This window comes from Paramormyrops kingsleyae, chromosome 6 (assembly GCF_048594095.1).
Source record: "Paramormyrops kingsleyae isolate MSU_618 chromosome 6, PKINGS_0.4, whole genome shotgun sequence".
Lineage (NCBI taxonomy): Eukaryota > Metazoa > Chordata > Actinopteri > Osteoglossiformes > Mormyridae > Paramormyrops > Paramormyrops kingsleyae.
The window spans coordinates 23,619,364-23,635,629 of NC_132802.1; the positions used below are offsets into that span (position 1 = coordinate 23,619,364).

The 16,266-nt window shown below is 43.1% G+C and overlaps 1 protein-coding gene across 3 annotated transcripts; it reads left to right on the forward strand.

Moving 5' to 3' along the window:
* Positions 1 to 41: 41 nt before the first annotated feature.
* Positions 42 to 16,053, forward strand: stau1 (staufen double-stranded RNA binding protein 1). Of its 3 annotated transcripts, XM_023805561.2 has the most exons (16): positions 42 to 263; positions 943 to 1,045; positions 1,592 to 1,829; positions 3,436 to 3,563; positions 3,784 to 3,940; positions 8,218 to 8,356; positions 8,977 to 9,148; positions 9,388 to 9,483; positions 9,626 to 9,838; positions 10,350 to 10,493; positions 10,617 to 10,763; positions 10,955 to 11,030; positions 11,188 to 11,507; positions 11,765 to 11,887; positions 12,004 to 12,095; positions 12,521 to 16,053. In XM_023805561.2, the coding sequence occupies exons 3-16, from the start codon at positions 1,637 to 1,639 to the stop codon at positions 12,606 to 12,608; spliced, it is 2,088 nt and encodes a 695-aa protein (XP_023661329.1). In that variant the 5' UTR covers positions 42 to 263; positions 943 to 1,045; positions 1,592 to 1,636; the 3' UTR covers positions 12,609 to 16,053. The 3 variants fall into 3 exon arrangements, with proteins under 3 accessions (XP_023661329.1, XP_023661327.1, XP_023661328.1); XM_023805559.2 differs by lacking the exon at positions 943 to 1,045 and having other exon boundaries at positions 1,526 to 1,829; XM_023805560.2 differs by lacking the exon at positions 943 to 1,045.
* The last annotated feature ends 213 nt before the right edge of the window (positions 16,054 to 16,266 follow it).

The window sequence follows — 16,266 nt, forward strand, 5'->3', positions numbered from 1 at the left end:
TCGGTAGGCAGCCAGAGTCCCTGCACCGAGGGTTGGCTTCCCGTGGCCGGTGGCGTCATTTCCGGGAGAGGGACAGCTGAACCTGAGCCATTCTCTTTAGTGTTTGCCTTGTCTGCCTTTCCCCCTCCTCTCACCACCACTTCTCAAACACTTTATGTCAAACAACAAGGGGAGCGCTGTGTAACTGCGGTGAAACCAAACACAAATACCTCAAAGCACTGTAGCCCATGGAGTAATTAAAGCCCGGACGGACAGGATAAAAGGTGAGACTCATTCGGGCGCCTTTGTACGGGCAGCTAAAGCTTGCAAGTCGTCCGATGTCGTATTATGCACTATAGTGATTCAGATTTTCGTGTGCAGCTGTCTACAATTCCGCAATATGAAGCGTTACATTTTGTTGGAGTACTAAATCGGGCTGTCATCTGGGGGGGAAATGTGTGCTACATAAGAAAAATAACCGGTGTTGCAACATGCACCCGTTGACCAGCCAGCTAATGTTTCCCCATGACAGCCCGTTAGCGAGCTCGTTTGGGTAATATTTGTGGAGGGTGTTATTGTCTCAGACTGTTTTTTTCCCTTTTTAAATCAGTTCATAACATGAAAATCACCAGGAGACATTAGGACCCGAGTCCTTGGTGCTGCAGTTTGTTTCCACCGGCTAAACCGCTTAGCCTGTTACCGGAGGGTGACTAAATGCGACCGAGCCGTGTATTATTGTGAAAGCGGTGGCTTTTAAGCTTTCCGAATGTCACCGTGTCCCCCTGACTGTTCGCATCCTTCGCCTCGTCCCCCTGCTTAGTGGGTATAATTCGCCCTGACAGGTCTGTAGGTCCCGTTTTCCAGCATTGATAGCCGCTAGGAACATGGCGCAGAAATAGGTTGCTTCATAGCACCTTCTTAATCTATTGTAGTAACATTAGGATTCACGCTTGATTTTTCCAGAGCGCGATGTCAACCGGCGAAAGAAAGTTTGCCAGGCAGCTTGGCGACTGTGGGATTTACGGAATCTTCTAGGCCGCAGACGTGCAAACGAAGTCATTTCTGAGTTGGTTTATGTTGGTTACAATGTTTTTTTTAAAAGCCTTTAATACCGCATCTTTTTTCCATATAATTATTTGGCTTTAATACGTCCCGACGTTCAGTTGGTCTCGTTATAAGAAATATCGCCAGTGCATAGCATGTCGACAATTTATATGCAATATTCCTAGCCAGTGTTTTTTTTTTTATAATTATAATAATCATTATTATTGTTGTTGTTGATGATGATAAAAATTATATACACACACACCAGTATGAAATTGTTCACTGACATGGAAATTCGGACTCTAGATTTATAATTTACATGATATTAATTATCCTACAGTAATATTTATTGTATCTTCTTAGCCCGTTTGAATTAAAGCATTGGCTCTGACTGTAAAATAATTAATTGGTATTCTTGTATGCCAAAAATATGCAATCCTTAAAAGATGAATGACGTTAACAAGACTGGTCAATGATAACTTTCAATCATTTCCCTCTTCAGGAAAAGCTTTGCAGCCTCTCTTCATACCTACCTTACACTGACGCCCTCTACTTCTGCTCCTCGAAGCTCTCCCACCCAAGGATCAAGATCGGCAGCTGCCAGCCACTCAACATGTCGCAGGTCCAGTTCCAGCCAGCTCTCAGCAGTCCCCTGCCCAGCACTGTGTCCATGCCGCTTTCCCAGCCCCAGCCTGGCTTCAGTATTCCCTGTGCCTCTGGGACCCTGCCCTCTGAGAGTGCTAGCCACCCCCTGCGGAGCTCTGCCCTGCCGTCTGCCTCAGTCACTCCTTTCAATGCACCTGCAGGTACGAGCGTGTGCGTCCGTGTTAACTGCCAGCTGGCTAGTTACTCGTACCATAAGATGAGTTTTGATTCATGGTGAGAGGACACCCTTTATTTTGCAAAAAAATAAAATAAAAAATACACCTGCTAGAGTATGAATGAATTTGAAGACCATACCAGCTATAGGTGTAGCTGCCGCTTGCATTTATTGTCATACTTTGTGGTCTGTTTTGAAAGGTCATTAGCTGGCAATATATTAAAGTAGCAATAACAGCCTTATCAAATATCAGCATCTTTCTGTTCAGTTGTGTCTCACACTATTAGCTACATGAATTCCGTTTTTGCAAGTGAATTGCTTGCTAAAACCTACTTTAAGAACTATCGGTATACACTCAGTTGTCTCTTTATTTGGTACCCCTACGTGATACTAGGTAGGACCTCGTTTCGTCTCCAGAGCCACTTCAAGGGTTGACATGTGCTTTGGAAGATGCCTTTCTGCATACCACTGTTGTGCTGAGCAATTACAGTGTTAGCCTGAATGAGGCCGGTAATTCTCATTTGACATCTCTCACAAACAAGATGTTTTCGTAAGCAGAACTGCCATTGGCTGGATGTTTTTGTTTATCGTGCCATGTCCTATAAACTCTAGGTAAGGGTTCTTGGACATAACCTGGCACTAATAATCATATCATGCTTAAAATCACTTAGATCATACATGTTGACCATTCTAATGCTTAGCCACAAAGTAACTGTGTCTGCATGCTTGTTGTATTAATTGCAGCCACATGATTTGCTGTTTTGAGGAGCAGGGTGTTTGTCTCAACTCGCAGGTGTGCTTAATAAAGTGGCCACTGAGTGTATGTTCCTAATTGATCCTATAAATAAATAGGGGCTGTCAAAATAGAGCGCATTAGCAGAAATTAACTGTGGTACTGAGAATTTGTACATAGTTTCCTCTATATATATATATAGGAATAAAAGGGGTTTTTAACTCTGCTTTAGCTGGAAAGTAGACATGAATCTGCATAACAATGTTCATGTTAATTTTGTATTTGTCAGTTTTTATTTTTAAAATGATGGTTTGGGAATACACATGACATAGCAAATGGATGGATTTGAAGATCGGTCTTTTATATACGTTACTTTGATTATGTTAATATAAATTTTGGCATACTAAATTAGTGTTTTTTTTTTTCTTTCTTCAATAAGAATCAATACGTTACAACTATCGCTGACCTTATTTAATTTTATTTACCTCTTTAGTTGATGACTGATGACCAAAGAATATAAATATCAAATTATTGGACACTACCTGAGCTGTTTTGTGTTGTGTATAATGCAAACTAGTTAATTGCCACAGGCCAAGCCGTCAAAAGGAACAATGTAGTCCAATGAAGTCGGTCCAGAAGAAGCATCCAGTTAAAGGGTTGAAAGGCAGATTACCTATTGGGACTTCTGCAAAAACTATTTGGAATTCTGAATAGTTGTTGGCTTGTAATCAGGTACCCAATTAACCATTTGCATAATAAAGGTTACCACACATTTTAACCTTTACATGGCGAATGCGAACTTGCGTACCAGCTATGTCAGTCCTTGCCAGTAATTATCCTACAATTGCAAACTGTTCAGTTTCAGCACCCAACATGGCAAACCCTAAAGAGAAGACCCCCATGTGTCTGGTGAATGAGTTAGCCCGTTTCAACAAGATCCAGCCAGAATACAAACTCCTTAGTGAACAGGGACCAGCTCATGCCAAGGTAATCACAAAAAGATGCACTTTTCACAATTCCTGCATTGTTATTGTGTTCAACTTAAAAATTTCAGCCAAGCACCATTTTCTCTTTTAAGAGCTCAACCTGTTCTTTGAGCAGTTCATCTACAGTGAACAAGAGAATGGCTTCAATAGGAATGCCGTTCGAAAATATGAAGCTTTTTAGCTCATCTCAGCCCCCCACTCCCCGCTTCCTGTTCATTAAGATTTTTTCAGTGAGGTTAACGTTGGGGGAGCAGCACTGGGAAGCTGAGGGAACAAGTATCAAGAAGGCCCAACATTCTGCTGCTGCTGCCGCTCTGTCCCAAACCACACTTCCCAAGCCCACCATGCGCAGCCCCCGCAATACAGGCAAGAATCCAGGTATGGTCCCTGCAGAGGGATGCTTACAGGTGTTCTCAAATGTTCATCATATATCTCGCATCTCTCGTGCTCACTAGATATTTGATATTTAACTCCTAACCTGGAACTTGTCAGAACTGCAGAATACCCACCTTTCATATTATGTGGCTTATGAGTCTTAGAGAAACTTCGCAATTTTAAAGTGTGCTGACAACACTGGTTAATGAATTTTTGAATGAAATTGAATTAAATTTTTAGAATAGCTGTTGAAATTGCAAAGGAGTTGTTATTTTTACATGGCTGTCACGGTAAAGACTGGCAACAATTTGTGAACTATGTGACTTATGACCACTCACATATATGACCAAAATAAAAAATAAATAAGTAAATGTATGTGAAAATAAATGTACGTCCGGCTACCCTACCTAGTGCACGCTGCACATCGTATGATAGTTACCATGGGAAAATACAGTGTATTCTATAATTGATAAATGGTAATGAAAATAATAAAAGAGAAACTCCAGAATCATGTAGAAAAATGTCTAAAGAGTTGATTAATTGTCTGAAATGTCAGCTGCCTCCTGCTGATGGTAGGCTATGTGCAGGGCCGGGCTGAGAAAAGTCTGTATTCAGACAGTCTTCCTCATCCCAGAGCACCAAGACCACCCACCCTGACAAAACGTATAGAATTATAGTGATACGAATGAAAACAGAGCAGGTTGGGCTAGCAATGTATGGAAGACTATGACTTTTGGTTTCTTATACTATTTTGATTAGCTTAAAGACTTAAATGCAATGTTTTTCGTACTTTTTAGCTTAATTTATTATATGTTTTTTCATGTTAGAAGTCGGTGCACTGTACTGTGTGTACCAGTCCCAACATGTATCCATTTTGACAATCTGTATGCACATATTCAAAATAAATAGTTGAGTACTTGGAACTATCAAACAAGCAAACTATATTTTCCCTCAGGGACTACCAGATGTTTTAGGCCCTTGGACCCCAAGATTCCCTTATCCAAATTAGATAAAATATCTCTAAAAATGTCAGTTCCCTTTGGAAGATTTTTAATTGGCTCTTGCTTTTAACAAGAGTTGCTGTGCACTAAACCACCCGTTGTCTGAGATAAATGTGGGAGTGTGAAAGTGAGCCGGATCTGTAAGTCTAATGCAAGCGACAATACTAGCTTTAGCTATTTTCAAAACTGTTGTGGCCTAATGCATTGCTGACATTAAATTGTTCGCTAGCTAGACAAAAACCTTCCCAATCTGGAAGGACATTACATTTAAAGCAGAAAGAAAATAGAATACAATAAGGGTATAAAAGTCAGAAAATTTAAGTACTAAGATATTCAGTAAGCAAGACTTTGCCTTTGACTATAGCTAGCTAGCCTGCTAAACAGGTAGGAATGAAATGATTAACGTAGTATAAAATTAGACATACAGCTATTAAAACATCCAATCTTGTCTGTGTGAGCTTAGGTGCCCCATGAAGGCACAAGTGCAAGTAGTGACTCGGTAAAATGAGCACTCTGCTTCATTATGGTTTAAAACAAGGAGAGAACCATCCAAGTAACTCCAGCATAGTATCAGCACCAGCAGGCAAATTATTAAATTTACTATTATAACTCCCGGGTGGGTGGTCGCCCGCATGCGGGGGGGGCCTGGTCTGCCCGGGCCCGTTGCCTGGTGGGGGCGGGTTGGTGTCTGCCATTGGCGATTCCAGCGTGGGGCCCTCGGGCACTGTGGGGTGGTTGGGGGGATGGTAGGGGGAGCCTCTGTCTCGCTGTGGGGGGGGCCCTGGGTGGCCGGGGGGCGGGGGTCACCCCGCCTGGCCGGACCGGCTCCCCGTTTGCCAGGGGGCCTGGGCTTGTCCCGTCCTTGGCTGCTAGCTGGGGTCTCATCGGGTGTGGTGGGGTGGGTCTCTCCCGGTCTGCGCCTGGGGGGGGTTCCCTGCTGCCGGGCTGCCTGTGGCGCCCCTGAACACCCTGGTCGGGGCCAGTCGGGGATCTGGTCCCGGTGCCGGGGGGGGGCCCACTCCTGGCACGCCCTTATTGCTCCCCTGGGCCCAACACCACATTTCACACAACACTAGGGCCTTGAGGGGCGGTGGGGAGGTGCGCCGAGACACTGCCCCGCAATTTTTACTTGCATGTTAGACACCACATGACACTAGGGCTGAGGAGGTGGGTTGAGGCAGGTGGGGCTCTGCCGTCTGCCAGCGGTGGGGTGCCCATGCCTCAACTGCTCGCCCACTTTTTGCACCTTAGTCATATACACAGTCCATATTACATTAGGGCCTTGGGGGTGTGGGGAGGGGGATGGGGGACTCTGCCATCTGCCAGTGGTGGGGCCCTCATACCCGAACTGCACCCACTAATTTTAATGCATTGTAGACATAAACACACAACTCTCTCACACATATACATGCACACTTCACACCAACATGGGTCTGGGAGGGGATGGGGGCTGAGGGCCCCCCCCCTAACTCTCTGTCTCTGGCCCTGCGCTGGTGGGGTGGCCAGCCGGGTAGAAGATCCATCATAGGGGGATGCTGGCGGCCCTGGCCGGTGTGTGCGGCCTCCTCTCTTGGGCGTCGGGCCGGGTGGTCCTTGGCTCTGCTGCGCCGTGGTGGGGCCCTGGCGGGCGGTCCGGGGAATCTTGGGATGCTCTGGGCCCTGCTAGGTGGATTGGGGGGTTTGGATTGGGCTGGGCGGGGGGGGTCTGCCGTTCCCCGGTCGCCGCGGGTCCGCTCCCAGGTGGGGGGGGGCTCTTTGTCTGTATGGGCCCCCCTTAGATCATCCTGCAGTGTTGGGGGGGGGGACGTGCCGGGTCGCCGCGGTGGGGGGCACTGTCACGTCCCCTGATGGCATCAAATGCCAACACATCCAATGACAAATCAGTTCACAGCTACACTTGCACATACAAGAATGGGCGCATACGAGGTTGAGCGATCAGTATCATTATTATTATTACTATTTAGCGCATGTTATAGATATAGGAATTGAAATATGCATGTATATATCGGTAGGATCACGTGTGTGTATGCTACATATATATAATACCTATTTGTGATATTATTATTATTGTTGATATTGTTGTTGTTATAATGTTTGTTGTTTGATGTCCTTGTATTCTGTATTCCCCTATACTTAATGTAGGTGGGATGGAGAAAATTATTATTATTATTATTATTATTTCTGTATACCTTTGTTTTCTTTTTTCCTTTTTTTTTCTCTCCCCGTGATGATTAATGTCTGTTATTGTTACGCTTGTTGTTTCTTTACCCCCCCCCCCCCTTTTTTAAGTTTTATTTTTTATAATCACGGTACTAGGACGGGTGAGTTCGGAGCGGCCGCACTCTTTACTCTTGAATTTAATGTAAAATAAAGTTGTCCTCAGAAGAGGGGTGGTGGGCAATAATAATAAATAAATAAATAAATAAATGTACTATTATAACAAATATAAATGGAGAAGGACTTTTCAGGTACACTAGAAGAACTTTTTCAGCTGGTTAAATATGGGGGGTATTCCACAGGCCAGTGACCACAGCAAGGACAAAAGGGGGGGATCAGTTGTATGTAGGAAATATCCAGAAGCGGCAAATAAGTTGATTTCATGCATAAATAATTTTAGGATCAAAATTGTTGAAAGGCACAAGTGGTAGACAGCCTACACAATGAGTGGGTGGTCTGTCAAAGAAATGAAACGCTGTTTGGCTGGGGTATACTTGCATCATTAGATAACCAGTATTTGAAGATGAGGTCCCTCTGCAACACAGCCTGTGCGAGTGGATGAAGAAGGCTTGGCCTCTTGCTATGAGATACGTATTATTCAGAAGGAAAATGGATGTAGCGACAAAGTATTTGTCAAGAAAAGCATTTTTTTTTCCATTTCTGAACTTTACCGTTAGTAACATGGGGACCCACTTAACAGAAGAACACAAGGAACATCATTTGAAAGTTTAGTGTTGATTACTGGATATTCTAGGCTAAGGTTTCATAAGGCAGCAAATGTGTACCTTAGGATAACACTGAATGGCAAAGTAGTTTGATTCATTTCTGGCACCAGAATAACTTAAGCAAAAAATTGAGAATGAAAATCTATTGCACAGTTACTGATTTATAATTTCTCCACCCATAGTTTGTGTGTATCAGAGCAGAGTTCAGTTAATATGTATGTGAATAACCAGACTTGAAAACAATACATTATTGATAGACTATTAGTAATTATAAATTTGTGTTTTGGTCTGAGTAGTAATCGTGTGGAAATATATATTTTTCTGCATTAATTTACAGACAGCATAACACACACTGTGGAGCTTAATGCACTTTGTATGAAACTGGGAAAGAAACCCATCTATAAGCCCATTGACCCATACCCTGGAATGAGACCCAGTTTCAATTATACCATCAGGACACCAACTCCTTATCCACGGTAAGAACTGCCTGAGTCTGGCCTAAGCCAGATGATCCAAACATGGCATTTTTTGTAAATGTGTATGCAGGTTCAAAGTCTTTTGATAAGGCCTTGTTGTATGTGTAGAATTTTATTGTGAAGAGCAGCTAGCAAATTGTATGTGTTTTTTTTTAATACAGTGTGGCAGGTAAAACCCACGTCTGACTTCAATGATGGTCTTTTCAAGAGGCTCCATTAGTCAAAGTTTGGATATGTTTGCAGTCAGAGACCTTGATTGTTTAAACCATATGTTCAAAAAAGACACAACAGTGTAAAGTGTGCATGCTTGCTAAATATAGAAGTTTAAAGTTTGTGAGCCAGTAATAAAATGCAGAAACCAAGACGCAAGTTCAATGTAAATGTTAGTTACGGAAGAGGATTAGGGCCACCATGAAAATATTGTTTGAATTCTGACTTTAATCTCAGAATTCTGAGTTTAGGAAAAAAGTCAGAATTCTGAGATTAAAGTCAGAATTCAAATAATATTTTCATGGTGGCCCTAATCCTCTTCCGTAGTTGGTAATGCTGCTGCATTACAGAATTATTGTCCCGTGTGTGAAGATCTGCTTTTATAAGCCGTTTCCTCTGCCATGGGACAGGTACTACTACCCCTTCCCACCAGTAGGGCCAGTCCTGTACCACATGGAGCTGTCAATCGGAGGCCAGCAGTTCCATGGGAAAGGCCGCACGCGGCAGGCGGCCAAACACGATGCGGCCTCTAAGGCCCTGAGGACGCTGCAGAAGGAGGCCCTGCTAGAGCAGCTACCAGAGGTGAGATGCTCATTGGCTTGAAATACGAGGGTCCAAATGCATTTTAATTGTTATCCTGTTTGTTTTTAAATGTGCTCTGTAGAGAACCTGTAAATTCATCATACTTTTAAAAATTTCAAAACGATAATGTGTAAAATATTCTTGAGGGGTCAGTAAGGTGAGTGCACTTCTTGCTTGTGATTGTTTTGGAATGTAGATTTTCCGCTAAGAAAATAAACGGCAAGCTCGTTTTATCACAGGTGAATGGTGAAACATCGGAAGAGAACCTCAATAAATCGGAAATCAGCCAGGTGTTTGAGATCGCACTGAAGAGAAACATGCCAGTGAACTTCGAGGTGGGAAATGTTCCTCCTGCTGTCCAAAACAAAGAAATGCTTAAGTTAATCATGCCATGAAATTTTTTTTTTTTTTTTTTTTTTTTAATCCCTGTCTTCACAAATCTTTCTGTCTGGTCATTGCCCCCCCCCCCCCCCCCAGGTGCTAAAGGAGGCAGGCCCCCCGCACATGAAGAGCTTTGTGGTTCGGGTAACTGTAGGGGAATTTTCTGCCGAAGGTGACGGTAAGAGTAAGAAGTTGGCTAAGAAGTGCGCAGCAGCTGCGGTGCTGGAGGAGCTGCGCCGACTGCCCCAGCTGCCCGTCATGGAGAAGCTGCAGCCACGCATTAAGAAGAAAACCAAGTCTATCATCAAGGTCAGCGCCTAAAGCCAGTGCAGAGTGAATCTGAAAACAGCGGGCCATAGTTTACTAACATTTCAAGTTACGAACGGTCGTTCGGAACGTAACTCGTTCGTAAGTAGAGGAGCATCTGTATTTATTTTGGGTAAATTTTATAAATCTCACAGTATTTATTGCAAAATTTTTTAAATATGTGAATTTTGTCCAATGTCATTTTACCCTAATGTGATTCCTTATTTGGGCTGCACGGTGTATCATTTTGACATTGTCGTCGCAATGTCCACATGCGCCATAATCACATCGCATTTGTCGGCACTGCTTTGCGTCTGTTGACAGAACTTGCAGCAGCACCACCGCCTTATTTGACACACACTATTGGTAGATAATAAGTTCTGTATCTGTTCTGTAAATATTGCAAAATATTAGTTGTGGAAGTTTTACATATTGCAATATCATGCAGCCCTAGTGCGGTGTGTGGGTGGTATGAGCTTTAAGGCTGATGCTGTGCTGGCTTCCCCCTGTCCAGCTGCAGACCAGCCCAGAGTATGGTCAGGGCATGAACCCCATAAGCCGCCTGGCACAGATTCAGCAGGCCAAGAAGGAAAAAGAGCCCGAGTACAGCCTGGTTACAGAGAGAGGGCTGCCGCGACGCAGGGAGTTCGTCATGCAGGTGAGAGACATGTTCGTGCCACCCAGCGGTCTCACCTGGGGGCGCGAGATAGTTATGCCATTTACTCACAGTGAGACTGAGAGAACGATCGTCTGCTCCATGCTTCCGTGTCACTCTGTGCAGGTGAGAGTCTGCGGTCAGAGTGCCGAGGGCATGGGCCCCAGCAAGAAAATCGCCAAACGCAACGCGGCTGAGAAGATGCTGGAACTGATGGGATTCAGGGTGCCTCAGCCTCAGCCCCCTAAACCAGCCCTCAAAACAGACGAAAAGGTCGGCATCATGGAACCATCTTCAGCTGATATGCATAATTTCAGTTTTATTACTTGATTGCCTGGAAAAACACAGGTTATCTAAATTCATTGTAGGGCTTGTAACCCTATATAACCTATAATGATCAAGTAACTGGATAGGGTGCTTTATTTCTGCTGCCATGTATGTACTATTTTTCTGTATATTTAAAGCCACCAATCAAAAAACCAGGAGATGGGCGAAAAGTGACCTTTTTTGAACCCAACACAGTGGATGATAGCAGCATGGGTAAGTGTTGAGATTTTTTTTTTTCCCAGACTTAGTCATGCCTTTCTCACCTCAGTGGTAGCACGGAAACCACCATCTTTTGTAGTTTCTTTGACGTAGCGACCAACAAGCGGCCTTGCATACTGATTCTCAGCCCTCTGTCTCCCCCGTGTCCCAGGAACCAAGGAAGAGGAGTTTCGCCTGCCCTACATGAGTCACCAGCAGCTGCCTGCAGGCATCCTGCCCATGGTGCCTGAGGTGGCGCAGGCAGTTGGTGCCAACCAGGGCCACCACAACAAGGAGTACAGCCGCGTGCCGCCTAACCCTGCCAAGGCCACCCTCACTGCCATGATCGCCAATGAGCTGTTGTATGCTGGCACCTCTCTAACCGCAGAGACCATTCTCAAGAGCAACAACAGCCTGTCACACCTGCCCCCTGGGCCCCTCACACGCCCATCAGAGCAGTTGGGCTTCCTGGCCAATGTGCAGGGCCTGCAGGTATGTGGGACTCATTGACAGTGTGGGGCACCTTCTCAGAATTTGTGTACAGATTACTTTGCTTATTGTCGTAACTTAAACCAAACCACAACATGTCATTTGCTGCGCTTATGTGATATGTTATGACCATGTCCATGAAAATCGTGGGCATCACAATGTTAAATGAATGGTGATCAGAAGCTATGAGACAATGTAATGTTGTGATTTGAATTGAACTGAAAAGCTGTGGCTTTTGGTGCCTTTTTTTGGCTTTGCAGGTGGAATACAAAGATTTTCCCAAGAATAACAAAAACGAGTTTGTGTCGCTGATCAACTGCTCCTCCCAGCCTCCCCTCATCAGCCATGGGATCGGGAAAGATGTGGAGTCTTGCCATGACATGGTGGGTCTCCTGTGCACCTTTCTGTGTGCTGGCCTCTTCTGCTTCTGATGTGCACACTTGCTCTGTACAGCACCCTCTGTTTAGGTAGCTCACACTTCTGACTTGTTCCCAAACAGGCTGCACTGAATATACTGAAGCTATTGTCCGAGCTGGACCAGCAGCCCAGTGACAGGACAGGAAACGGACCAATCAGTGGGCCAGTTCCCAGGTCAGAAATCTGTTGACAAGGAAATGTGTTCACATGTTAAATGTGCGTCACGATTCAGTCCCTTTTTGAGAACCATGTCAATGGTTTTTCTCACTAACATTTACTCGGGCAGGATGAGAAAGTTCTAAATTCTAGATTAGCACTTATTCTGTCCCATCTTGACAGAAAATAGCTTAAATCGTACTATAGGATTCTAGTATGAGACAGGATTACTATACTGTCTTTCAATTTGGACAACATGAACATGAATTCTTGAAGAATTTGTTTGTATTTTCAGAACTAGAATCGTGACTTGAATTTTGCTGTCGTATCCCTGAAGAGGGAGAAGGACTTTTGTGAACAAGATGAACCCGACATATTTCTTGACGTTATTTAATTTTTATGGCTGTTCACTGACCCAACCCTTTCCCCCCTTTCTTTTTTAGATGTGGTAAACAAGAAATGGAGGGTGACTCTCTCCTCAAACAGACTAACTCAAGCACCCTAGGACAGACTCTGGATAACTCCATATAGACACTGGTTAAAGGAGGAACTGAATAAAGCACTAGAGAAAAATCACAAACCCATTGTTTTAGAGGGCTACAGTGCAAGTTACTGTAGTATCAAAATCACAACAGTTGCTAAATATTCTAACATTTTCAGTTAAATATTGAAGAGAACCTTAATGTCATTAAAATTGCATTCATAATTTCTTTTCCTAGGAAATAGCTGTAGCTGCAACAAGGTTGTTAATATTCTCCAGGGTACTTTGGAGAAAACAATCAAAAATGTGATTGATTTTTTTGTAGTTCACAAGGGTTGAGCTGCACCTTAAAAACTGTCCTTTGTTGTCTCCTCTGGTGCAGTAGTTAGGGAAGAAGTTTCAGTGCAGCATGGAAGGACTCGCATGCAGAGAAGAAGAATTCAGACTAGAGTCTGGATTTTAAACACATTGGTTTGTTACATTGCAGGGCTACACAGATAATGAAACAATGTGAAAGTGCAGAGTGCAAAGGTGCAAACGTTTCAGTCCATGTTGGACTTTCGTCATTGCAAATGCACTTTTTACACTTTCATTGTCACAGCCTTGTAATGTGACAAAAAATATTTAAAATCCAGACTCTAGTCTGATTTTGTTTTCTAGTTCTCTGCATGCAAGTCCTTCCTTGCTGCACTGATTCTTTTTTGTAGGCCAGTTCCCCCCCCCCCCCCCCCACCCCAGGTAAAATTGGATGCTATTTTATCCCCATTCTTTAGTTAGAAAGGGTAAGCTTGTGCTTCTTTGATGCAGGCAGACCCAATGGAAGATATGAGCACACCACTTGATTTTCCTTGAGTGCTTTAACATAAACAAAAGAAAAAGTTTATCTACATTTCCATGTAGGGCTGAAAAGGTTTTGTGACTAAATGTACCGTCTGTAATGTCCTGTGATATTGCCCCCCCACCCCACCCCACCCCACCCCCCATTGGGGTGTTTCTGCGTGTCTGTTTTTCCCCAATGCTTCTGCTCATCATTGTAAACCCTTCAGCTTTCTGCTCCCCATGGAATGTAAGTAAAACTTGTGTGCAGGTATGCACAAAACTAAACAATATCCATTTTTGTGCATCTATCTGTTCAGCCCAACAGCTCACCCAAAGATGGCTCGTCGTTGTTTAATTTTTACATGCAAAGGCATCACCGGAAACACAAATGGGAATACTGTGTTATCTGTTATTGTGCTCTGGGAGCCAAAAATAATTCTTTAGACTATAAAATAACATTGCCATTATTGGCCAACATACAACCAGTACTTGATGTATGTAATTACAGATTACTAGGGTAAATCATGATAACTGTATAAAAGCAGTATGACACCTGATGTCTTGCTTAAAGGCCAGTAGGCTGGACAGTAAGCCTAATAAGGAGAGATTCTTCCAGGTTTGGCTGGAAAGGCCAGTATGAGTAGTTACACAGACAATTACTTATTTCCATGTCGGTGGTTTTTTAACATTATTACAATCTTGGACTTGTACTTTGTGTTTGTAAATTATACATTTCAAATTTACCCAGGTCAGACTGCCAAGCATGCCAGTCTCATCTGTCAGCATTTTTCCTGTGGATTAGGTGGAAGTACATTCTGAATGCACAAACAGATCGATTTTAAGTCGCATGAAATGAACAGACTGTACGGCCTTATACAAAATGATCCAGAATTATAAACAATGTCCCCCATGCTAGTTGCCCTCACAAACAATTACTCGACATTAATGGTGTTTACCAAAACATTTGATTACTGGTGCAAAGCAAGACATGCAGCAATATCGAGTAATAAATAGTGCAACTGAGTAGTACTTACAGTAAATTAGCCCTATATCTGCCATTTAGTGCAGTTTATACAGGGCTATGTAAACGTTTGGGCACCCCTCTGAGGTTGCATGGTAATTTGTTCTGTCTTGATAAGAGAAGATCCTAGCAATATGCCATTTTTGTTTTAGAGCAGCACAAAATTGCTTTGATTAGCTCATTAGACCTTAAACTGCAAGACAGATGCCACCAATCATGAAAAAGGTTATTTAACATAGGTAATTGCTAGTTGTGCATTTCCTTGGTTCTCCCTTAGACAGTGACAACATGGGAACCTCTAAAGAACTCTCTACTGACCTAAAAACTAAGATAATTTGTCGTTACGAATTACGAGAATGGTACAAGAAATTATCACAATGGTTTGGACTGTCTCCACAATCAGAAATGCAGTTAGGTGATGGAAGGCCACAGGAACAGTCCTTGTGAAGGAAAGATGTGGTAGGCCAAGAAAAATATCTGAAAGGCACCGGTGAAGGCTGTTTAGAATGGTCACAGACAAACCACAGGCCACCTCCAGAGAGCTTCAACAACATCTGACTGCTGATGGTGGCATTGTACATAGTCCAGCGCACTTTGCACAGTGACTAGCTTGGTGGAAGGGTGATGTGCAAAAAGCCTTTTCTGTGTACTCACCACAACAAGAGTCGCATGAGGTATGCAAAAGCGCTTATTTGGTTATAACCAGAGGCACTATGCATGGTGAAACAAACACACAGCATCCCAGGAGAAGATCTTGTGGCCCACTGTAAAATCTGGTGGAGGGTCCACCATGTTATGGGGCTGTGAGACTAGCACAGGTACTGGAAACCTTGTTATAGTTGAGGGTCGTAAGAATTCCGCCCAGTATCAGTAGATTTTTGACAATAATGTTAGAGTCAGTCACAAAGTTGAATTTAAGCCGGGGTTGGATGTTTCAGCAGGACAATGTTCCAAAGCACCATTCAAAATCTACCAAGAAATTCATGCAGAGGCACAAGTACAATGTTCTACAATGGCCGTCCCAGTCCCCAGACCTGAACGTCATTGAAAATGTATGGATTGGTTTCAAGCAGGCGGTCCACACTCAGAAGCTATCAAACCTGACTGAACTGGAGGCATTTTGTATGGAAGAATGGTGCAAAATACCACCACCCAGAATTCAAGGACACTGACTCAAGGTCAGTGGCTATAGGAGGTGTCTACAGGCTGTTATTTCAGCAAAGGTAGGTGCTACTAAATATTGATGGGATTATTTCTTTGGAGCGCCCAAATTTATGCTCCTGCCTATTTTTGTTTAAATGCACATTACATTGGTTCTGTTGGTCCAATAAAAATATTTCACTACTGAAATGTTGCTGTTTCCATAAGGTATAAAATTTGTTTAAATGAAGTTGCTGCCTCAAAAGTTTAGCAAGTTATACAGTAAATTGATACAGTGATTTTTATCAGGGGTGCCCAAAGTTTTACATAGCACTGTATAGCTAAGTACTGTTGAATAAAGAAAACATAGTAAGCGAGAACAGAAATACTGTCTAGACTTGTGTTTGTGACTACCTTCCTCTTGTTTGGGCACTGAATGACAAAAAATGTTTGTGTATGTTTAAAAAATGTTTATGTGAAGTGAGAAATTTAAAAAACATTTTGTGATTAAGCCATTTATTTGGCCCTGTTGAAATGTTTCTCTTTATACACCGTGGAATAACTATTTACTAATCAAGAATGTAATCCAGGCTAAATTTAAATCTCATGAATGTTTATCTGCAAGGTAGGTTTTAAACAGTATCCTGTTTTCCATGTTTATTCAGTGGATTTTGTGGAGAAGAGCTGCAAAAGACTGGAATGTTATGTACTTGGTATAAATCCATTTT